The sequence below is a fragment of the Scyliorhinus torazame genome, chromosome 12, assembly GCF_047496885.1.
Source record: "Scyliorhinus torazame isolate Kashiwa2021f chromosome 12, sScyTor2.1, whole genome shotgun sequence".
In the NCBI taxonomy this organism is placed as follows: Eukaryota; Metazoa; Chordata; class Chondrichthyes; order Carcharhiniformes; family Scyliorhinidae; genus Scyliorhinus; species Scyliorhinus torazame.
The window spans coordinates 148,658,336-148,683,080 of record NC_092718.1 but is presented as its reverse complement, the minus strand read 5'-3'; the positions used below and the strand labels follow the sequence as shown (position 1 = coordinate 148,683,080).

Sequence of the window (24,745 nt, the reverse complement as noted above, 5' to 3'; positions counted from 1 at the left end):
AGGGGCTTTTCACAGTAACTTCATTGCAGGGTTAATGTAAGCCTACTTGTGACACTAATAAAGATTATTATAATTTGCTGAGGTCACTTTAAGAGTCGGCCCACCTCCTGGCTCCAATTTAGGAATGTCGCAAAGCAAAGGCAACCGGAGTTTGCACGGTGTCGTGAGGCGGGCGCTGCGGAATCCGGCAGTGTGTCGAGCGGTGTCGTGAGGCGGGCGCTGCGGAATCCGGCAGTGTGTCGAGTGGTGTCGTGAGGCGGGCGTTGCGGAATCCGGCAGTGTGTCGAGCGGTGTCGTGAGGCGGGCGCTGCGGAATCCGGCAGTGTGTCGAACCCGGTAGTGGAGGAGTCGGGAACCGGTGTCCGAGGGGCGGCGGATCCGGGGGGGGGGGGTGCCGCAGTTCGAGGAAAGAGGCGGTGGCGAGGGGCCGGCATGGGGAACACGGAGAGCGGCGGGGCCGAGCAGCCTGAGTGCGCCGAGGAGGAGGACGAAGAGGGCCAGGACGCGGAACGAGGTTCGGCCAAGGCCGGCTTCCCAGCCCCGGGCTCGGCGCTGGGGCCGGACGGAGGGCCCGAGCAGGCCGAGGGGGCAGGAGGAGGCTCCGGCCCGACCTCTGGCCTGAGCCTGAACTGCGGGCCCAGCCCCGACATCCTGTTCCAGCATCACCGGCTGCGGGAGGCGGCGGCCAAGGTGCGGGACGAAGTGGCTGAGAATGTGGTCCAGCAGCACCACAGCCACTTAATCCGCTGGCTGGAGGAGCGCCTGGCCCGCGGCGAGGAGACCATCCGGATGGCCCAGTTCTGCGATCTACTCTCCACCAGGTTCGCCATCAAGGAGGAGTGTGAGGAGGTGAGGTTGGGGAGGGGGATAGCCAGCACCGAGGGCAGGATACTATCCCAGACACACCACACACCCAGAGTGACAGATCCACGTCCCAGACACTCCACACTAACACCCAGAGTGACAGATCCACATCCCAGACACACCACACACCCAGAGTGACCGATCCAGATCCCAGACACTCCACATTAACACCCAGAGTGACCGATCCAGAGCCCAGACACTCCACATTAACACCCAGAGTGACCGATCCACATCCCAGACACCCCACACTAACACCCAGAGTGACAGATCCACATCCCAGACATTCCAGGTTAACACCAGAGTGACAGAACCACATCCTTGACACTCCACATTGACACCCAGAGTGACAGATCCACATCCCAGACACTCCACACTAACACCCAGAGTGACAGATCCACATCCCAGATACCCCACACTAACACCCAGAGTGACAGATCCACATCCTAGACACTCCACATTAAAGCCCAGAGAGACAGAACCGCATCCCACACACTCCACATTAACAACCAGAGTGACAGACCTACATCCCAGACACTCCACACTAACACCCAGAGTGACAGATCCACATCCCAGATACCCCACATGAACACATCCATTGAACTGGGGATAGAAACGTCCATAGACCATTTCTAGTCCACACCAATATTAGTGGCTTTGTACAGCCCTTGTGTATGTAGAGCAGGGTTCAAAATCACTGCCCAGTTTTAACGTGCAGTCTTTGAATGCATATTTCTTCATACAATGTATTGGATAATTCAAAGGTTTTATTGAAAACAGAAATGGACCTGTATTAATCAGGAGTTGAATATATAGATGAATAATTTATATAATTGCCAATAGCATGTAATCTGATGCTAATGCAAAACCTATTCAAATGTCCTACTTTATTCAAGTAGTTGGTCCCACATGATATTGCCTGTTTTTTTGGGACTTCGCTGTCACTGCTGCTTTTTCTCAGATAACTAGGAGGGTCTGTACAGGACAGTAATTGATCCAGCCACCTCATTGACCTGTACAAACATGCTACTATTTAGCGTCCTAAATGCTAGCTAACATGTCGCCTCTGATCATGGTTATGTTGCGTGCACAGTCTGGGTGCCACCAGAGGTATTCATGGAACCATCTAGTACTGATGGGTTGAATCCCTGCTTGTTGTTCTGTCATTGAAAGGGATGCAGCTGTGGATGCTGGAAATCGGGAATAAAATTCAGTAATGCTGGAAATGTTCAGAGTTGGTGCCGATAGATTGTTGATCTGAAAAGTTAACTCTGTTTCCCTCTCGGTAGATACTCCCATTTTCTGTTTTTATTATACTTCATTAATGTGCTTCGAGTCATTTTGTTAGTACATCGGGACAGGGCCAAACTCAAATTCCTTTTTAAAAAATAAATTTAGAATACGCAATTATTTTTTTTCCCAATTAAGGGACAATTTAGCATGGCCTATCCACCTAACCTGCACACCTTTGGTATGTGGGGGTGAAACCCAAGCAGACATGGGGAAAATGTGCAAACTCCACACGGACAGTGACCTAGGGCCGGGATTCGAACCCGGGTCCTCAGCGCTGCAGTCCCAGTGCTAACCACCTGCGCCACTTGCCGCCCCCAAACTCTAATTCTTGGAGAATGAGCAGGGTTTAAAGGCGATGGATTAGAATTTCCTCTCCTGACATGGGATTGGAAATGTTATTACCCCAGCTGGTAGTAGCAGAATCCGTTTGCGTTTTGAGGCCTGTCTCAATGTCTCGTCATGTGTCTGGGCCCCCAGATTTTGTTCATTAATGAACATGTGATGGGCAGTGACCTAAAAGATTGCCTCTGTTTCTCTCTCCACAGATGCTGCCAGACCCGCTGAGCATTTCCAGCATTTTCAGTTCTTGTTTCAGATTTCCAGCATCTGCAGTATTTTGTTTTTGTGTGATGTGATAATCACTATGATTTCAGATTGGTACAATGTTGAACAAAACATGAATTGGCAAGTCGTCATTTTAAAATGACTTTGAGTTCCTCAATAACCAGGCTGCTCACGTTCTGTTAAAGAGGACATGCTGCTTGAGGAGCCAGTACACGAGACAGGAAAGGTGTGATGGGGCATATCGCATCTGTCAAAATACAAGTCATTGACATTGAGTGTGCGCATTTCATCAGCAACACTACTGTGTCCAGATGATCAAGGGGAATCAAATACGAAAGCAGGAAAGAGTTCCTTCAGCTGTACACAGCCTTAGTGACATTTGGAGCACTGTGCACAGTTTTGGTCTCCTTAATTAAAAAAGGATATGATTGCATTAGAAGCATTTCAGAGAAGGGTTACTTGACAGATACCTGGGATGGGTGGGTTGTCTTACCAGGAAATGTTGGACCTGTAGCCATTGGAGTTTAGAAGATAGCGAGTTGACCTTATTGAAACATAGTTGATCCGGAGGGGACTTGACAGGGTGGATGCTGTGAGGATGTTTCCACTTATGGGACAGACGAGTACTAGGGGGACACCATTTACAAATAAGGGGTTTCCCATTGAGAACAGAGACCAGTGGGCAACACGGTAGCCTTGTGGATAGCACAATTGCTTCACAGCTCCAGGGTCCCAGGTTCGATTCTGGCTTGGGTCACTGTCTGTGCGGAGTCTGCACATCCTCCCCGTGTATGCGTGGGTTTCCTCCGGGTGCTCCGGTTTCCTCCCACAGTCCAAAGATGTGCAGGTTAGGTGGATTGGCCATGATAAATTGCCCTTAGTGTCCAAAATTGCCCTTAGTGTTGGGTGGGGTTACTGGGTTATGGGGATAGGGTGGCGGTGTTGACCTTGGGTAGGGTGCTCTTTCCAAGAGCCGGTGCAGACTCGATGGGCCGAATGGCCTCCTTCTGCACTGTAAATTCTATGAAATTCTATGAGAATCGTTTGCTCTGAGGGTAGTTAGCCTGTGGATTTTGATTCCTTCGAGAGCAGAGGTCATTGAATGTGTTCATGGTTGAATGAGGTAGATTCTTGGTTGACAAGGCGGTCCAGGGTAATGGGGGGGGTGGGGAGAGGCGAGTGAGAGACAGGAAAGTGTAATTGAGATTTCCTGAATGGGGGAGCAGGCTGGTGTGTCCTGCTCCTAGTTCGTTTGTTGGTGTATGTATTTTTAAAAATCCCAAATCTGATCCCATTGATTGGCAAAACCTGTTGCAGTTTTGTTTCTCACTCTTACACATTTATCTGTTATGACACTTGGCAGTTTTAGTTACAGATGGTGCTAGAATTTTGAACCTGGGTGGCCTTTGAGACTCCAATACAGTTTTGGATTTAAGCATGCAAATGGAGAATTGTGTTCATGTACTTCAAACTGATGTGTGGTTCGGTATTGAGTACTGTTGTTGTGATATTAAAAACTGACTGATATTTTGTACGCAAGCAGTTCTAAGTATTTGCACCAGCCTTTTGACATCCTTTCTGTGTTCTTTCGGGCTAACAACTGTCTGTTGAGTGCTTGATCCTTGTAACTAGATTTCTGCAATTTAAGACTTGTCAACTCAATGGGAGAAGCTTTCTTTTGAATATGATTTGAATGTATAGGGTGAAACAAAGGTTTAGCTAAATGCTGTGTGTGCACCTTTTAATAAATTGTAGAGGGGTGGACAGAAATTCTAGCTGGGCTCGCTGGGGACTTGACCAGTCCTTTGTAGGACGATTTAAGGAAAAAAGCTAAAGGTTAATTAGGCCCCTTATTTAATTTCAGTTATTTTGCTGCCTGATGTCAGAGCAATTGTGATTATTGTTAACTCCGGTAATGATCAAATCTTGATTGAAGAGAAATTTCTCCAGGAACAAACTAGTTCCTCCCTCAAGTAGTTCTTGCATGGCAACAAGTCCTGTTGATAGGCTTCCACTTGTGCAGTAGATCGATTACACTTCCAGGGATTAGATTTCGGTTGTTAATCTGGTGTTACCGTGGCCAGTGGTTTAGGTGAAATTATTTTGAGTTAGACCAGCTAATTGATTCACTGCCCAAAGACATATTCTTGAATGAAAGGCATCGGAAGATGGTACATGATTGTCCCATCAAAGCGCCTTTCTAACTGGTGTTTTGAATAGCCTCAAAGCTGATTGGAGCCAGTAGCAGGGCCATTCTTTTCTCTTCATTGGTACTTTCACAAGTGTAATGATGATTTAAGTTGTTTACAAAGCGACCGTCAGTTCCTCTTGTAAAAGAAATATGCTGCATTCAGATCAATAAAACTGCTTTGTTATGCTGTGGACATGAGAATAATTGTTTTATGCTTGCGATATTTATAAAAAAAGTCTCAATCTCGTAGCATTTCCAGGGTGGGAATTTTTTTTAGAAGTGTCGTTGAGACGTGGGCATCGCTGGAAATGCTGATCCCAACTGTCCGCCCCTAATTTCCCTCAGACTGCAGGGGTAGTACGTCTTCTCTTTGAATACTGGTAACTATTTGATACTGAATAACTTGCCAGCCTATATCAGAAGGGAGTGAAGAGCCACCACATTTCAAAATTGACAGAAGTTTATATCCTAACATAGTCTATGTAATAAATCAAATTTTTATTTATGTAAGGAGTGTGAAACAAATAATCACTGGGTAGTACAGAACTTGGGTATGCTGAAAAAAGAGGTACTGTCAAAGTTTTAGTCTTGTAGTCTTCAAGATAGGCGCAAAATACTCCAAACAAATTTATACTGCATGAGAACTTTCTTTAAAAATGTATTTTATTGCAGACTGTATCAAAACAGATTACAACCCATAAACACCCTGGGAAACATACTTCCCAGCAATCAACTATACAGTCTGTACAGATTTCCTCCCCTTTTTCAGCCCCCCACCCCCGCAATGAACAGCTCCACAAACATGGGGCGGAATTCTCCCACGCCGGGTGGGAGAATCGCCGGGGCGCCGTGCGAGTCCCGTCACGTCGGCTCCTGCACGCGATTCTCTCCCCCCCCCCCCCCACCCCCCCGGCCAGCCGGCGCGGCGAGAATCACGGCTGGCCGCTGGGGGAACGCTGGGGGGGGGCAGCCTGTGGGGGGGGGTGGAGGTGGGTTCCTGCATCGAGGTGGGGCCTTAAAAGGGGAAAACACTCCGGTTTTCACTCCGGCGTTGGGACTTAGTCTCCCGATGGGAGAATTGCGCCCATGGTCACAAACATCCCCCACCTTTTCTCAAACCCCTCTGCAGAGACCCTTAACGCATACTTTATCTTCTCCAATCGCAGGAAGTCGTACTTACTGCATGAGGACTTGATAACCAATCAGCACTGCCTTCTCCTGTAGTACAAATTGTTGTTCCCTTTAGATTTGGGATTCTTGCAAATGTGTCCTGATGAGTGCAAATCAGAAAGCTTCAACAGCATATCTATTTTTTAGCAATACTCAAGCTTGGAACAACCGAAGAACTGAAATCACTTAGGAAAGAATTCAAATGACAATGAATGCTAAGTGATATATTCTGATCTGCATATCCCTTGCACTGTAATCTGTCCGCCATTTTCATCTCGCAAAGCTCCCTGAACTCTCAACCTCAGTCTTTGTTCCCTGTGCCAGTTAGATAGTCCCATCCTGACAGCATTTCATTTCCTTGCACTATTTTAATAAAATATCACTTACTACACTGCTGATGTACGATCTGATCTTGCTTGCTGCTCCAGAGTGGTAAGCTACAACTTGTGTTATTGAGTTGCCAGGCACAGCCATGGTCTTCAGTAAAGGCGATGGGCATGAGCGGTTATGTCCACTGTTGGGGATGAGATGTAGTAAGTCATTATTGTACTGGTTGGTGATGCTTTTGAGGAAAGGAGAGGGACCAAGAAAGTCAGGCTAATTTAAAAAACGTACGTGTACAAAAATGTAAATATGTATTTAATTTCCTTGCTAAAAAGTGTCATTCATGAACATTTCAGTGCTTTGATTGTTATTGAATCGTAGAATAACATGGCATAGAAGGGAGGCCACTTGGCCCATTGGATCTGTGCCAGATCTTTTGAAGAGCAATCTGGTTAATCCCGCTTTACAGATATTTCCCCACATCCCTGCAATTTATTCTTATCCAATTCCTTTTTGAATATTTGACTTTGTCAAGCGATTGAATTGGAACCTAATTCTTTCTTTTCTGTTTTATTTTATTTAAAATTTAGAGTACCCAATTCATTTTTTCCAATTAAGGGGCAATTTGGCGTGACCAATCCACCTACCCTGCACATCTTGGGTTATGGGAGCGAAACCCACGCAGACACGGGGAGGATCTGCAAACTCCACACGGACAGTGACCCAGAGTCGGGACCGAACCTGGGACCTCGGCGCCGTGAGGCAGCAATGCTAACCACTGCGCCACCGAGCTGCCCAGAATTAGAGCCTAATTCTACCAGTCTCTAGAAAGTTCATCTTCCTTTCTTCTGTGCTATTGGTGTTTGTACAGCAATTTCTATAATAATAATAATCGCTTATTGTCACATAGGCTTCAGTGAAGTTACTGTGAAAAGCCCCTTTGTCTTTTTATTAAAGGCCTTTCCAGGATGGCACGGTGGTGCAGTGGTTAGCACTGCTGCCTCACGGCACCGAGGATCCGGGTTCGATTCAGGCCCCCTGGGTCACTGACCATGTGGAGTTTGCACATTCTGCCCGTGTCTGCGTGGGTGTCACCCCCACAACCCAAAGATCTGCAGGGCAGGTGGATTGGCCATGCTAAATTGCCCCTAAATTGGAAATAAAGAATTGGGTACTTTTTTTTAAAAAAAAAGGAAAAAAATATATTAAAGGCCTCTCCATATATTTTTTAAAATAATGGATTTAATTTATTGTCACATGCACCAAGGTGCAGTGAAAAATATTGCTCTGCGTACACTCCAGATAGATCGTTCCATCCATGAAAAAACACAGGACATACAAAATACACAATGTAATACATAGACTCAGGCATCAGGTGAAGCATAGGGAGTGTAGTATTACTCAATAGAGAAGATGTGTGAAGAGATCAGTTATGTTCATAAGATGGTCATTCAGGAGTCTGGTAACAGTAAGGAAGAAGCTGTTTTTGAATCTGTTAGTGCGTGTTCTCTGACTTTTATATCTCGGGTGGGAGGGGTCTTTGATTATGCTGTTCGCTTTCCCAAGGCAGCGGGAGGTGTCAATGGATGGGAGGTGGGTTCGCATGATGGACTACGCTATGTTCACGGCTCTCTGTGGTTTCTTAGTCTTGGGCCGAGCAGTTGTCATACCAGGCTGTGATGCAGGCAGATAGGATGCTTTCTCTGGTGCATCTGTAAAAATCCGTAACAGTCAATGTGGACATGCCAAATTTCCTTAGTTTTCTGAGGAAGTATAAGTGCTGTTGTGCTTTATTGGTCGTAGCGACTATTTGGGTGGACTAGGACAGATTGTTGATGTGCTTACCTAAGAATTTGAAGCTGTCAATCATCTCCATCTCGGCCCCATTGATGCAAACAGGGGTGTGCATGATACTTCGCTTCCTGAAGTCAATGACCAGCTCCTTAGTTTTGCTGTCATTGAGGGAGAGATTGTTGTTGTTACAGCACACCACTAAGTTCTCTATCTCGGGCAGCACGGCGCCGAGGTCCCAGGTTCGATCCCGGCTCTGGGTCACTGTCTGTGTGGAGTTTGCACATTCTCCCTGTGTTGTGTGGGTTTCGCCCCCACAACCCAAAGATGTGTAGGTTAGATGGATTGGCCACACTAAATTGCCCCTTAGTTGGAAAAATGAATTGGGTACTCTAAATTTATTTTAAAAAATGTTCTCTAATCTCTCTCCTGTACTCTGACTCATTGTTAAGCTGGCAATGGATGGCATTTTTCCCTGATCAGGCCGAAAACATGGGATCGGTTGTGCTGGAGCGCCCATACAGCTAATGGGGGGGGTCACCTATATGACCCAGGGCACCAGGTTTACAGCAGGCTGTCAGCGGCATGCGCAGCTGCAAGGCTGCCATGCTGGCTGCGGTAATGGTGTTGCGTACCCGACCACCGTGACCCGCCCAGCGGCACGGCTGTTGGCGAAGTATGGCGGTGCTGGACACTTCCGCACGCCCTCTCTCTCAGCAGTCATCACGCCAGGTTCACGATTTGTGAGAGCACACGTGTACCCCTCTGTCGGGAACTCGGCCCATCGGAGGTGGAGAATAGAGGGCGGGCCCACTAATGATATGCGAACGGTGTTTCCACTACGCGCGTCACATTGACGCCGTTTGAGGAGGCGGAGCATTGTGATTCGCCGTCAAACCGGCGCATGCTATGATTTCAGTGTCGGGAGCTATTCTCCGCCCAATCTCACGCCCCGATTTTGCCGTTGGCCAACCGAGAATCCCGCCCCTTTTCTCTCACTCTTTGCCTTCCACTCTCTCGTGTCATTGAATAGTAAAGCCATCATAACTTTGTTTCGGTGTCAATTTTCAGGTAAATGCACCAGAGGTTGCTTGTTTCTCTGTATCTTCCTCTGCTTCCTTTGTTTACTTTTTCTTTCAGAAGTGCACTGGTCCTTTGCTCAGCCGCACTCTGTGACAAAACATCCCAGTGCCTCAACACGTTTATGCATAGAGGAGCTTTGGCACTCTTCCATGATTCCTTATCAATGACCTGCATGTTGACTTGGAGCCAAATCGCTGTTTTTTCATTGGTACAGAATAAAAATCCTGAAACTTCCTCCCTAACAGCCTAAGGGCAATAAGGGCGGGGCAACAAACGCTGTCCTTGCCAGTGACGTCCACACCTCATGTCTTAAAATAAAATCACCCCATCAAACAATTTAACATACAACTCTTTTTTGCTTGTCCCTGTTGCCTAAAAGGTATCAAAGAGTAAAAGTGAACAAAGGGAGCTCGGATATAGAACCATCTGAATAGCAGAGCATGCTCAAGACTGAGTCATCTATTCCCCATTCTATGTTCAGTTTCATATCCAAAAATGGCCCAAGTTAATTTTCATATGTACAGATTTGATTATGGTGCCAGGTAAACGCATTTCAATAATTTGTCGGAGCATGTTGTCACGACACCCTGGGCTAGTACGCGGTCAATTCCAGCCTCAGTTAACTTGGAGTCACAACACATGTGAAATTAGATTTTATTTAAAATACCCCAGGTCCTTGGTTGAGCCCAATAAACCACAGTCACCAGATTTGTAGTTTTGCAACACAAGTAACCTTTTATTATGTACAGCATTATAGTAAAACAGACAGAAAATGGAACTGACTATGTACCACACGTTTCTAACCTGCCCCACTCTTCTCTGTGTGTACATATTGAAACTGAAAAATGAAAATCGCTTAGTGTCACAAATAGGCTTCAAATGAAGTTACTGTGAAAAGCCCCTAGTCGCCACATTCCGGCACCTGTTCGGGGAGGCTGTTACGGGAATATATTCATATTTATAGATATTCATATTTATAGATAGACAGACACACACAGACAAAAGAACACAGAGGGGATAAGGTGGTGGGAAGGGAAAGAAAATATTCATAAAAATAAAAAGATAAGGATCTCTGATGCACTGGGATGACTTCCAGTTGATGTCTTTCTGAAGTTGAGGTTTTTGTTTTGGTACTTCTTCCTTCTGGGCTTGAGATGGTTTTCTCTGGCAAGGTTGTCTACTTTCTCTCCAGAATCAGCATCATTTCAGGTTTACAGCAAAGGATGTGTCAGGCACTCGCTGCTTTCAGAACAATAGAGCAGGTCTTTCACTTCTGCAAGCAGGAGAGGAGAAAGAATGGTCTAAACACTTTTGCCAGTTCTCTCAGAAAGCATCTCGTAGGACCCAATCGCTGACTGTTGTCAGGCAGAACACTGTCCCTGGCCAACCCACCAGTTCCCAGTTAACCAATTGAACCGACTCCCTCCAAACCTAGTAGCCAAGACCCACTCTGTGCTGAAGAGTGTGGCTTATCCTTTCCAAAATACAAAACCTGGGAACGCAGACTTTGAGTCTTCTGCTTAAAGGCACATCCTGAGTAAGGGCAGAAGGTATTTTTTTTTAGTTAGGGCATCATGATCGGCACAGGCTTGGAGGGCAGAAGGGCCTGTTCCTGTGCGGTACTTTTCTTTGTTTTCTTTGATTATGGGTCCATGACTATAGCACCCCCTCAGTACTGCACCAGACTCTCAGCCTAGACTATATGCTAAATCTCTGGAATCCACACCCTACTGACTGAGGAGAAAGTGATAACCACTCGACCAAGGCTGACATCTAAAAAGGCAAAAGGTCAGGTACCTCTACACCAGCATTAGGTAAATAGGGCTTCAGGCATGTGTATGTGTCGATCCATCATGTTCTGCACATTTTATTTATAACCATTTGACACCTTGAATCATGGTTTATCGGTCAAGGAAGAGATTTGACTGCATCTGGTGGGGTTTGATATGAAGGAAAAAATACAATGGGAGTTCACTTGGAGCTGAGCACTGAAGGAGACACGTGGGAGGATGCTTGTACACTCCGATATGTGGGGGCCCAGAAAGCTCGATTTTTAACATGCTCTGTCCGGGTAAAGCAATATTCTTTGCAAAACATTTCCTCTCGCTGGATGGCCCTTTATCATGTCAGCTATACGATTGGGTTGGATCTTTTCGTGGAACATAGGGAGGAAATGAAGCTTAGAAGGAATACATTGTGCAAACGGGTGAAGAATGGAGGCAGCCACATTAATTTTGCCTTCCCGTGTGTAATGCCAACTATTTCTTTTGTCCCATAGAGCACTTATTCTGTCCTTTGGATGGGGTAAAACAATTGTGGCCATAATGTAGATTCTTCAGCTCTATTTGTTTATCTGTGTAAATATTTCAACAATGCTCACCATTGATTGTGTGCAATAGGTCAGTGGGTAGTACTCTTGCTTCCAGGTCAGTAGATCTCCACTCCAGATGACTTAAGCATTAAAGTGTAGACTGACAATGTCCTGCAGTAAGGAGGCAGTGCTGCACTGTCAGAGGTGCCATCTTTTGGATGAGAAGATTAACCCAAGGCCTCATCTGCTCTCACTTGGGTGCAGGTAATCCCTTGACACTGTTTTGAAGAAGAGTAAAGAATTACCTTGACCAACTTTCACCCCTCAGCCAGCATCACTAAAACAGGTTACCAGGTCATTGTCATATTGCTGTTCATGGAAACCAATTGGCTACTGCGCTTCCTAAACATTGACTAAGGCCCCAAAAGTACTGGCTGTACCAAGCTTTGGGACATTGTGAGATTTTGAAAGGCATTATACAAATGCAAGTCTTTTTTTTTTAATTTAGAGTACCCAATTCATTTTTTTCAATTATGGGACAATTTAGCGTGGCCAATCCACTTACCCTGCACACCTTTGGGTTGTGGGGGCTAAACCCACGCAAACTCGGGGAGAATGTGCAAACCCCGACCCAGATCCGGGATCGAACCTGGGACCTCGGCGCCATGAGGCTGCAATGCTAACCACTGTGCCACCGTGCTGCCCTCAGTCTTTCTTAATGGCACAGTAGGCAAACTGGTTTGTTATTCACAGTAGTGGATATACATGTGATGGACCATATCTTCAGCTGCTTCATCAGAAGCATTCTCGTAGATCTACCATGGGGTTGTTTGCCATTCGTAATTCCTCTGGCAATGAAGCAGTCAATGGCTCCATGTAGCAAGACCTGCACAAATCGAGCCTTGGCCTGAGAAGTGGCAGGGGACATTACAAGAGAGGAAACTCTGCCTGTTGAAGTCATACCAAACACAAAGGAAGATGGTTGTGACTTCTGGAGGCGAAACAACTTCACATTCTGCAGGAGTGTGATACCTCTGAGGAGCTTGTCAGAATGGCGTTCTAGGTCTAATCACCTTGAACTGCTGATCAAAGACCTTCCCTGCAAAATAAAGTCAGAATGCAGCAGCCATATCCGTATGCAGCAATACCCGGACAAAGTTCAGATTCTGGATGATTAAAGTGGCAAGTAATATTCTTGCCGCACAAATGCCAGGCAGTGACCATCTCCAATAAGAGAAAATTCCAAGCATCTCGCCTTAAAGGCACCACTAACCAGAAACTGAACTGGACCAGCTATACAAATTCTTGTGGCTACAAGAACAGGTCAGAGGTTTAAAATTCTACAGTGAGTAACTCATCTCTCAACTCCCCCAAAACCTTCCACCATTTACAAGATGAATGAGGGGGAGGTGGATTATTCTCCATTTGCCTGGATGAGTGCAGCTGCAACAACAACACAGGAAGCTCGTCACTATCCGAGTCAAAGCAAATCAACTGATGGGCCACCACCGTTTCACTTCCTCCATCAAATGGCACAGTGGCAGCAGTATACAACATCTGCGAGATGCACTAGAGCAACTCAGCAAAGCTTCTTCGACGACACTTTCTAAACCCGTGACCACTGCTACCTAGAAGGACAAGGGCAGCAGACACATGGAAACACCAGCATGGAGGTTCCTCTCTGAGCCACTCACCATCCTGACATGGAAATATTTCGGCCGTTTCTTCAATGCCATTGGGTCAAAATATTGGAACTCTCTCCCTAACAGCACTGTTGGTTGTTATGACCGTGAATGCGCGGTCAGTTGCAGCCCCGTGGACCCCGGAGTCCCAATAATTCATGTTTTCCTGAGATCTTTAACCCGTGACTGCTCCAATTAGTTAATGACAGCAAATTTATAAGTACAACATTAACAAAGTGTTTATTTATAACAAGACTGAAAGATGAACATATAAAGGAAATAATTGGAACTATGGTCTACTAGTCTACCTACTCCCAAAACCCTGTCCCACCTTCCACCCAGATACACACAAGACAGACACACGGTAAGGGGAGGAGAAGAATTAAAACAACGGGAATTGAAGGAAAATGTTTGAGATGAATCTTTGCTGCCGTGGTTGTGGCCTCTGCAGGTGCTGGTTTTCTCCGAATGCAACCCTCTGGGGAATGGATTTATTAAGGTCGGTGCAATTCTGACCTCCAACCACCAGATGAAGCCTCCTCCTCCCTGAGATATTACTGGAGCTTTATACCTGAGAATTTTACAGAATGTTCTGTTCAGCTGATATCTGATTATGAAGAATGTTCTCTGTTTGGGTTTTTTCTAGCCATTCAGACTGGATTAAAGTATTACAGACCTGGTGAGAAACTGCTTGCAATCTTTCACTCCAGTAGTTCTCTTCACAGTTCTGACTGCTGTCTGTCTTTTAAATAAGACTAGGAGTTGTTTAAATCGCCGGACAGAGAGAGTGCTTTCCATCTGCTTCCTGGCGGAATCTCTTTTCACAGAACTCAGGACAAAGATTGGAGCTCTTCACTGACCCATCTTTCTTCCGGAAGATTCTGAATGGCTCCACCAATCGCAAGCACCAACAGGATATGGCTCAGAATTTCAAATTCACCAATTGGCTGCTTGCCAAGTCGACCAAACTGACATCATGGGCTCTGCCACAGAACCCAAAGGGGAAGTCCTGGCTAGTCTATTTGACCAGGGGTGTTTCAGTTTGTCTAATGTCTTTTGATTAAGCAACAAAATCTGTGTTGTAGCAACTAGCAAAAAGACTGTAGATTAAAGGCAGTCAGCGGGCATGAATTAAAAAGGAAACACAGAACAGCCAAAGGGTTTACAACAGTCTCCTGACAAGGTAAACCTAGAGTCAGAGAGGTTTACAGCATGAAACCAGACCCTTCAGCCCAAACTGAACTACAGCACATGGACTGCTACGGTTCAAGAAGGCAGCAATGGTGAGTGGCTCAGAGAGGAACCTCCATGCTGTGGTGTTTCCATGTGTCTGCTGCCCTTGTCCTTCTAGGTGGCAGTGGTCACGGGTTTAGAAAGTGTCGTCAAAGGAGCTTTGCTGAGTTGATGTAGTGCATCTCGCAGATGTTGTATACTGCTACCACTGTGCTATGTGATGGAGGAAGTGAAATGGCGGTGGCCCATCCCAAGGGTAATTAGGGATGGGCACTAAATGCTGGCCTTGTCAGTGATTTTACATCCAAAGACTGAATTAAAATACAGCTGATGTACAAAGCACAACCACTGTAGGACCTATCTGAAGTGTAACAATGAGAAATAGTTTAGGTTATCTGGGCCGTACACCATTGCAAGCACCAAATATATGATTTAGTGATGAAGTTATGTCAATGTCATTGATCCAGTAAGCAAGTATTTGAGTCGATGGACAAAAATAATACACTAAAATACCGCATAAGGTGGCTAGCTTGATGTGCAAAACATTTAATTTGGCGTCAATTATATCAGTACAACCTAGACCCACTTATCTGGAGAATAAAAAATTAATTCACGATTGGAGTGCATGGGAAAATGGATAAATTTGATGAAACACAAGGCTGTTACATTTAATTTCAAACAGCACAAGACCACTACTGCCGGCATGTTGTCAGGATCCAGAGCCTTTGATGTGTCTAATGCCTTCCACTGAAATCACATGGTGCGTATGGAATTGGCTGAAGGCTGGCATCGCTTGATGTGAGGGGACCCTAGAGGACGTGGAGATGGATCATCTACTTGCCATTTATGGCCAAGAGAGTTGCAAATGCTTCAGCTTTGCTTTTTTGCACTGACGTGCTCGACTCCTCCAACTTTGAGGATGGGGATGTTTGTGGAAACTCGTCCGGTTAATTGTTTAATTGTCCACAATGATTCATGACTACATGCGGCAGACTGCAGAACTTTCATCTGATCCATTCTTGTGGGATTGCCTAGCCCTGTCACACTGCTTCTGCTATTTGGCATGCATGCACTGTGTTGCAGCTTCATCAGGTTAGCACCTCATGTTTAGGTATGCTCGGTGCTGCTCCTGGCATGCTCTCCGACACTCCTCATTGAACCTCCTTGATTTAATGGTAATGGTAGAGTGAGGGATGTGAGGTTAGCGATTGTGGTTGAATATAACTGATGGCCCATGGCACCTTATGGATGTCTAGTTTGGAGCTGCTAGATCTGTTCCATATCAATGGGGGTGTCATAGATAATGGTGGGAAGCATAATGGTGGGAAGAGAACGCGTATCCATGAGTATTGTGTGGTGGTTGCGCCTGCTGATATTGTCATGGTTCGATGTATCTGCCTCCTGGATATTAAATCTAGAAGAATGAAACTTGAATGTTCACAAATTGAATTTCTTGATTGAAGAGATATAGCATAGAATCATCATAAGTTTATGGCACAAAAACCTCTGTCTGGACTGTAGGCAGAATAATACTTTTCATTGTACCACAGTGCACGTGACAATAAATCAAATCAGCAAGAGACCACTTGGCCCATCGTGACTGCTGGCTGAAAGGCGAGCTCCCCAGTCTATTCCCACTTTCCTGCATTTGGTCTGTAACCTTGAAAGTTACGCCACTTGAGGTGCGCATCCAAACACCTTTAAATTAGCTGAGGATTTTGACCGCGACTACCCTTTCAGGCAGTGCATTCCAGACCCCCACAACCCACTGGGTGTAAACATTTTCCCTCCTCTCACTTTCTAATCTTTTTACCAATAACTTTAAATCCACCTGTATTATAGTTTGTTGATTTCTAAAAGTTTATCAACGCAAGCTGATTTAACTTTCTGATGTCGATGGGCGTTAATCATTTGAATAAAATTCAGGACATTCCAAATCTAAAATTGGTTGGCATGCCTGTAACGGGTGAAGTAATTGAGGTTCTCATGCATTCAGATGGTTCAGTAATATATCAAACATATTATACTCCAGTGTGAGCAAACCCCTCCACAGTGCTTGAAAAGCCTCTGAAATGTGAGAAGTATAAAGCATCTTTAAGCAATACTCTTCAGACTTACCTCTGATATATCTATTTCCTTTCTTATTGCAGCCTTTCTGGTAATCTGCAAATTAAATTCATTGAAAAATGATCATCTCCTGTAGTCTGAATTTTTAATATTTAAGCATTTGTAATTGATTTTAAAATTCATATATGGCAAAGAATCACAAAGTCAGCTTCGCTGTCAAAACTTCAGTCTTCCTCTCTTGCAGAAGCATTAATGAGACACTTGTCCATTATGTTAGAAGAGAGAATTGAGACCAGTCTAGTGTGGCTGCAGACTGAAGGAGACACAGAATTCTCCTTTTAGTTTCCAAACTGAATCGGTTAATGCAGTAGATGTTTAGTGCCGTGTCTGGAGATGGAGCTGTGCGAATTGATATGAAGCATTCAACACTTGGATACAAATGGAGTGGGAAGTAGACGAGGTGTCTTGAGTGTGCATTTCTGTAGTTATGTCTTTAGATATACTATGTTGATTTACCACTGACTTGCACTTGTACAACCAAGCAGTTCAATTGTAGAGTGTTTGTAGTCGAGGGTTAAATTGACAAGGATTATTTAATGCTTGGGTAAAATGAAGCTGTCACGCTTGTACTGTATATGCTTTGCATATGTTATGAATTGGATCAGACAGAGTTTCATAATAATGTGCTTCAGTCATCATGGTGTTGGCAAGATGAAACAAAATGGACAGGGGCTGCTAGACATTTGTGGACTTTGTGTGGCCAACACCTCCTTCCAGGGCAAACGTTGGTACTAGGTGACATAGCGCTACCCTGAGATCTGACCAGTGGCACGGACTTGACCTGAGAAACACCGGAAGGTGTGATCTGCCCAGCGTCCATCACACCCCCATATCAGAGTGTAGACTGTGATACTGATCACTCACCTATCAGTAGCAGGGTGAAGATGCAACCACGGAAAATACACTAGTCCAAACACAATGACATGCTGCGCATCAACAATCACGTGGGCGGCAAGGTGGCACAGTGGTTAGTACTGCTGCCTCACAGCTCCAGGGTCTCCGGTTCAATTCCAGCGTCAGGTGACTGTGTGGAGTTTGCACTTTTACACAGAATTTACAGTGCAGAAGGAGGCCATTCGGCCCATCGAGTCTACACCGGCTCTCGGATAGAGCACCCTACCCAAGCCCACACGTCCACCCTATTCCCTTAACCCAGTAACCCCACCAAACACTAAGGGCAATTTAGCATGGCCAATCCACCTAACCTGCACGTCTTTGGACTGTGGGAGGAAACCGGAGCACCCGGAGGAAACCCACGCAGACACGGGGAGAACGTGCAGACTCCTCACAGACAGTGACGCAGCAGGGAATCGAACCTGGGACCCTGGCGCTGTGAAGCCACAGTGCTAACCACTTGTGCTACCGTGTTGCCACTTTCTCCTATGGGTTTCCTCCGGGTGCTCCGGTTTCCTCCCACAGTCCAAATATGTGCAGATTAGGTGGACTGGCGATGATAAATTGCCTGTTTTTGTCAAAAAGGTTAGCTTACTGGGTTAAGTGGATAGGATGGAGTTGTGGGCTTCAGCAGAGTGCTCTTTTCACGGGCTGGTGCAGACGCGATGGGCCACATGGCCTCCTTCTGCACTGTAGGGATTTTATGAAATCAGTGCACGAGGGATGTCGCCAAATAGAACAAAGAAAGGTACAGCACAGGAACAGGCCCTTCGGCCCTCCAAGCCTGCGCCGACCATGCTGCCCGCCCAAACTAAAATCTTCTACACTTTTGGGGTTCGTATCCCTCTTCCCATCCTATTCATGTATTTGTCAAGATGCCCCTTAAATGTCACTATCGTCCCTGCTTCCACCACCTCCTCCGGCAGCGAGTTCCAGGCACCCACTACCCTCTGTGTAAAAAATCTTACCTCATACATCTCCTCTAAACCTTGCCCCTCGCACCTTAAACCTATGCCCCTTAGTAATTGACCCCTCTACCCTTGGAAAAATGTCAGAAGCTCTCAGCCAGTCCCTTCCTCCGGAGGCCTGACTGGATAACACTGATAGAGCATGGAAGCTGCTGTGGTCAATCATCTATGAAGCTACAGTTACCAGTTTTGGCAAAGGAAGAAACAGGAACAAAGATTGATTCAAGACTCACCTTGCAGAATTGACTCCTGTCACTGAATTAAAGAGTGCAGGGGCGGCAAAGTGACACAGTGGTTACCACTTCTGCCTCGTAGCTCCAGGGTCCCGGTTCAATTCCGGTCTCGGGTAACTGTCTGTGTGGAGTTCATACTTTCTCCCCGTGTCTCTGTGAGCTTCCTCCGGGCGCTTCGGTTTCCTCCCACAGTCCAAAGATGTGCAGGTTAGGTGGATTGGCCATTCTAAATTGCCCCTTAGTGTCCAAAAGACCAGGCGGGGTTACGGGGACAGGATGGAGGTATGGGCTCAGGTAGGGTCCATGGGCCAGTGCAGACTTGATGGGCCAAATGGCCTCCTTTTGCACTGTAAATTATATGATTCTATGCAGCTCAGCTGATTTTCAACGTGCCTCCCAGCCCTGAAGCATGTTATAGTCTCAAGCTAGCCAAGGCAGTCGTGAAGAAAACAGCAAGGCTCTGCTCTAAAATGTATTGGATCAATCTAGGTGAAGAAATACAATCTGCTAGTGACAGTGGTAACTTTCACGCTGTGCATGACCACATCAAAAGAGGACTTGGCTCCACCAGCAACAAAAATGCTCCTCTGAAACCCGCAGTTTGGGAAGTACTCCGTGTTAGGACCAAACAAGAGGCCTGTTGGGTAGAATTTCCAAAGCAGATGCCAATCCTGAAAGCAAAGAGTCAGCAGAAATCAACCGGCTGCACTGGCAAGAGACAACTTCATGTGTGGCACTTGTGATAGTCTTTGCCTTTCCAGAATCAGCATATTCAGCCATCAAAGGAAGTGCAGTAGATGATTCCATCTGACCCCATCAAATCCTGAGGCTACATTCCATCATCTCTGATTGAGGGATGCCAAGCAAATATTAGTTATTGAGTAACAAAACTCATTGAGTGAGTTCCTGGCCGGAGCCAGTGCAGGATCATTGAAATGATGACCTCCCTCTCTCTCACATTGAGGATATCAATCTGTGAATTTAGATCAAAGCAAATGAGTGGTCTGATATAAGTTCACTTAAACAGAATTACATGTAATTCTAACATGGGCAGCATGGTAGCACAGTGGATAGCTCTGTGGCTTCACAGCGCCAGGGTCCCAGGTTCAATTCCCCGCTGGGTCACTGTCTGTGCGGAGTCTGCACGTTCTCCCCGTGTCTGCATGGGTTTCCTCCGGGTGCTCCGGTTTCCTCCCACAGTCCAAAGGTGTGCAGGTTAGATGGATTGGCCATGATAAATTGCCCTTAGTGACCAAAAAGGGTAGGAGGGGCTATTGGGTTATGGGGATAGGGTGGAAGTGAGGGCTTAAATGGGTCGGTGCAGACTCGATGGGCCGAATGGCCTCCTTCTACACTCTACGTTCTATGTACAGCACAAAAACAGACCAATTGGCTGAAATGGTCCATGTTCCTGCTCCATCTCTCTCCATGCGTACGCCTACCTTCCCCTTAAATGCTTTTGTCTTATTCTCCTTAGCTGCTACTTGTGTTAGCGAGTTCCACAGCTTCTCTTGAATTCCCTATTGACTTTATTAATGACTAATTTTTAATTTTTGTACGATTATATGTTTCCTATCCAGAATTTGAGTGTCTTTGCATTTTATTTTTTTGCCAGCCTTCTAAACATCGCCTGGATTAAATTCATAATTGGCTGGGGGTTGGCATAGCATTGAGTATAAAACAGTAACACCACACTATTAAACTGGTGTGTGTAATTGTAAAGCATGCCTGCTTTTGATGAAGTACCACCCAGTGTAAGCTGTGGAGCGCTGTCAGGGTGAATGACTGCATGCACTCTGTCTGCTTTTGATTGTTCACTATTGATGTGTTAGAGTTAATATACGATTAGCTATGACTAACGGCGTGACTTGTTAGAAACCTGGGAGCTACACCATTTTAAGATGAGCGATTATTTCTGAAAGTTTGTGTGCTCTGTCTTTTTCCAGTAAACTCCATCACACGTTTTGTAGATCCGAGCTCAAGGTGGTTCATTTTCACTGCCCGCAAGTTATTTAGTTTCAGGTGTCAAATCTCACTCTATCCCACTTTATTTTTAAAAAGCTGCTTGACGGAGGAGGAAATCTAAGAACATAGGAATTGCTGGATGAAAAAAGACCACGGTCCACCTGGTTTGCTGCCTGCATTCCTGGGAGTCACATGATGCAGCAATAATGAAATTGTTGGCTAATCATTGTAATCAGTCTTGAGCAGTTATTTACAATGGGCCTGGGCATGACTCGACAGAAACTCCAGTGGTGGAGAGCTTTAGGAATCATAAGTGCAAAGGCACCTGTTCCTCTCGAACAATCCAGAAAGTAAATGAAACTGCGATTATTTATTTAGTGATGATTATCCATCCCTCTTGAATAATCTAATCTTTATTAGTGTCACAAGTAGGCTTACATTACCATTGTGTGATGAATGATAACTGTATAACTGTACCTTTAATATGATGATCCCTTTAAGACCGGGTTTGGAACCCTGGGGGACTCCGCCTCCGCCCCCCCCCAGGGAACTGTATATAAGATAATGTTCAGTGGGCAGCGTGCAGTGAGCTCGCGTCTCGGCAGCTGTCTGGTTCTCTGCTAACTAAAGCCTCTGAATTATCAATCTTCTCTCTCGAGTCGTAATTCAGGGTATCTCACATTGCAATGAAGTTACTGTGGAAATCCCCTCGTCGCCACATTCCGGTGCCTGTTCGGGTACACTGAGAATTCAGAATGTTCAATTCACCTAACAGCACGTCTTTCGGGATTTGTGGGAGGAAACCGGACCCCCCGGAGGAAACCCACGCAGACATGGGGAGAATGCAGATTCCACACAGACAGTGACCCAAGCGGGAATCGAACCTGGGACCTTGGTGTTGTGAAGCGACAGTGCTAACCACTGTGCAACCATGCCACCTTCATCTGTTGCTTTAAGAATGTATCTATGTAAAGCCTGTGAGATCTTGAAGGAGGACAAGTTTTTAAATTAGTTTTTAAGTTGGATTTTTTTGCAAAACAAGGAATTTGCATTTAGATAGCAATTTTGAGGAGGACTGAAGTGATGTGCAGCCAATAAAGTGCCTCTGAAGTGTAGTCCCTGTAACAATGTAGAAAACTTGTCAGCCAATTAATGCGCAGCAAGGTCCTGCAAACAGCAATGAAATAAATAATCAGATCATTTTTTGAAATTAGTAGAGGAGAAAGTGCTGTTCTGGACATGATAATTGCCTGCTCCTCAAATAGTGCTGTGATATATTTTACACATAGCTGAGATAGCAGATTCTCGATTTGCGTTTCTGAAAGATGTGCTTTTGGCAGTGTTGCACGCCTCTGTACTGCACTGGAATATCAGTTTAGATTCTGGAGTTGGACTTTTGATCCGGCCGAGAATGATGCCACTGAGCCAAGACTGACACCTGTTAATTGATTTCTGCTTTTCTGCGCCTGCACATTTAATTCCAGTGTGAATGTAATGGGTATTCTGTGAAGAAATGTTGATTTTAGGCTGCAAAAAAGTGAACTTGGAATGTACAGTGGACACAGTGGAGAAAATTTATAACCCAATCATATTAGCAGTTGACACTTTAAGACAATGAATGTTCTTACTGTAACACTTTCATTTGCTTTCTTATAGGCATTCGCTCAGTTTGATGCGGAGGGAGATGGCACAGTTGCCGTGGAGAACATGTTGGAGTCATTGAAAACTTCTGGCGGTGCCAATCTGCAGGGAGAGTTGAGTCATGTAATTCGACAACTACAGGGGTGCTCCCTAACTCCAGGTAGGAATATTGATTACTCAATTTCAGTAATTGCAAGCTGGAATACCACTTCTTCTGTGAAGACAGACTTAATTGACATTTCTGATATTTTGTGAATATTTCTTATACCTTTGCCTCTAAGGGACCATTGTTTGCTTTAGCTTCTGACCCCCTCTTTATATACTTGCAAAACCCTTACAAAATTGGCCAGTTTATTATCATATTCTGTGATTCTCTTTTGTTAAATCAAGTATTGGCTACCCATTGCTGGTTTCTAAAACACACCCAACCATCATACATACTATGGGCTTAAGTAGGGTCCTCTTTCCAAGGGCCGGTGCAGACCCGATGGGCTGCTTTAGCACACTGGGCTAAATCGCTGGCTTTTAAAGCAGACCAAGGCAGCCCAGCAGCACGGTTCAATTCCCGTACCAGCCTCCCTGAACAGGCGCCGGATGTGGCGACTAGGGGCTTTTCACAGTAACTTCATTTGAAGCCTATTTGTGACAATAAGCGATTTTCTTTTCATTTTCATTTCATTTCAGTACTGTAAATTCTATGATTCATTTATTCTTTGCAGCATTATACGCCTCTTCTTTTATTCTAATATTATCCTTACTTCCCTCATCAGCCATGGGTGAATCTTTCTGATGAGTTTTTGTTCTTTTAATAAAATGTATTTTAGTTGAATATTTTTAATTGTTCTTGAAATGTTTCCCATTATTAACTTGTTGCCATACATTTTAGTCAATTTACCCTCGCAATCTCTCCCCTTATAATTATGAAATTATCTTTTTATAAGTTTAAGATTCTTGTTTGGGACTGGAGTATGTCGCTTTCAAACTTAATATTGAATTCAATCGTGTTATGATCACTTTTTTGCCAGAGGATCTTTAACTATGAGCTTACTAGTAAAAGGTGCCTCATTACACAATTCTAGATTTAAAATATCCATATCCCTACTTGGTTCCACAACATGTTGTTATGAAAACATTCTACATACTCCTCTTCTAGACTGCCTTTGCTAATTTGATTTGTTCAGTCTAGATGAAGATTAAAGTCCTGACGGTTATTACATTGTCTTTTGTATTTTTATTTCTTGCTTAATGCCGTGTTCATTGGTATAACCACTGTTAGCAGGCCAGCGGACTGCTCTGCCCTGCATTTTCTGACCCTGTAATTCCTAACCTCTACCTATACTTCCTGATCTTTTGAACCAAGATCCTTTCTCACTAATGTCATCCTTTACTCTCCTGGCTACTTCTCCTTTTCCATTCCGACTATCTTTTTAGTCACTCTCCTGTGTGCTGCAGTTTTATATTCATATCAGTGCTAGCTTTATTTTTTATATTTCCTTCCTAATTTCTGAGGCACTGCTCTATAAATGTTGGCACGCTGTTCAATGTCCAGGCATTGTAGTCAAACATGGGCACTTCTACATGCACATGCTTGCCAGTAAAGGTTGCTGGAACCCTAGCTGGTACTGGTTCTCCCCTATTGCAGTGATGCTGAGGCCCATTGTCTTGGCTAAGCTTAGCAACCCTTGTACAGACTTGGAACTCCAGTTGGGGCTGAGATCAATGTGTAATTAATTCCAGTGATTTTTTTCAAATCGACCTGTTTGTGCTTGAGACCTGATCTTTCTTTGTTATGCTATTATGGAACACCTTTTATCATGATCACATACGCCAGTTTAGCTGCCACTATGCCATTACGTTTAGTTGGGCCTTTAGAGAATCTAAATTTTATTGAACTGACCAAAAGAGCATTCACCAAGCTTCAGCTATTTATGGTAAACCATCTTGGTGGTCTAGTATCAGGCACCTGGACTAAGTGACCAGTCCATTTTGGATGTGCCTTTATTATTGTCACCCTTTACGATTGGGTAACATGGTGGGGTAGTGGTAATTAATAATAATAATCGCTTATTGTCACAAGTAGGCTTCAACGAAGTTACTGTGAAAAGCCCCTAGTCGCCACATTCCGGTCTTCTCCAGAGGCCCCCAACATCACGGATGTCAATCTTCAGCCAATACGATTCACTCCAAGTGATAGCAAGAAACGGCTGAAGGCACTGGATATTGCGAAGGCTAAGGGCAATAGTACCGAAGTCTTGTGCTCCAGAACTTGCTGCACTCCTAACCATGCAATTCCAGTACAACTACACCACTGACATCTACCCGGCAATGTAGAAAATTGCTGAGCACCTTCGGTCAGTGTGCATTCAGGACCCCAGGAAAATTGCCCAGGTGTGGCCTGTGCACAAGAAACAGGA

At 45.1% G+C, this 24,745-nt stretch overlaps 1 protein-coding gene across 1 annotated transcript; it reads left to right on the top strand.

The window, feature by feature from the left end:
- The first annotated feature begins 409 nt into the window (after positions 1 to 409).
- Positions 410 to 22,586, top strand: LOC140387108 (zinc finger ZZ-type and EF-hand domain-containing protein 1-like). Its single transcript, XM_072470118.1, has 2 exons — positions 410 to 849; positions 22,347 to 22,586. The coding sequence occupies exons 1-2, from the start codon at positions 433 to 435 to the stop codon at positions 22,584 to 22,586; spliced, it is 657 nt and encodes a 218-aa protein (XP_072326219.1). The 5' UTR covers positions 410 to 432.
- Positions 22,587 to 24,745: the final 2,159 nt, after the last annotated feature.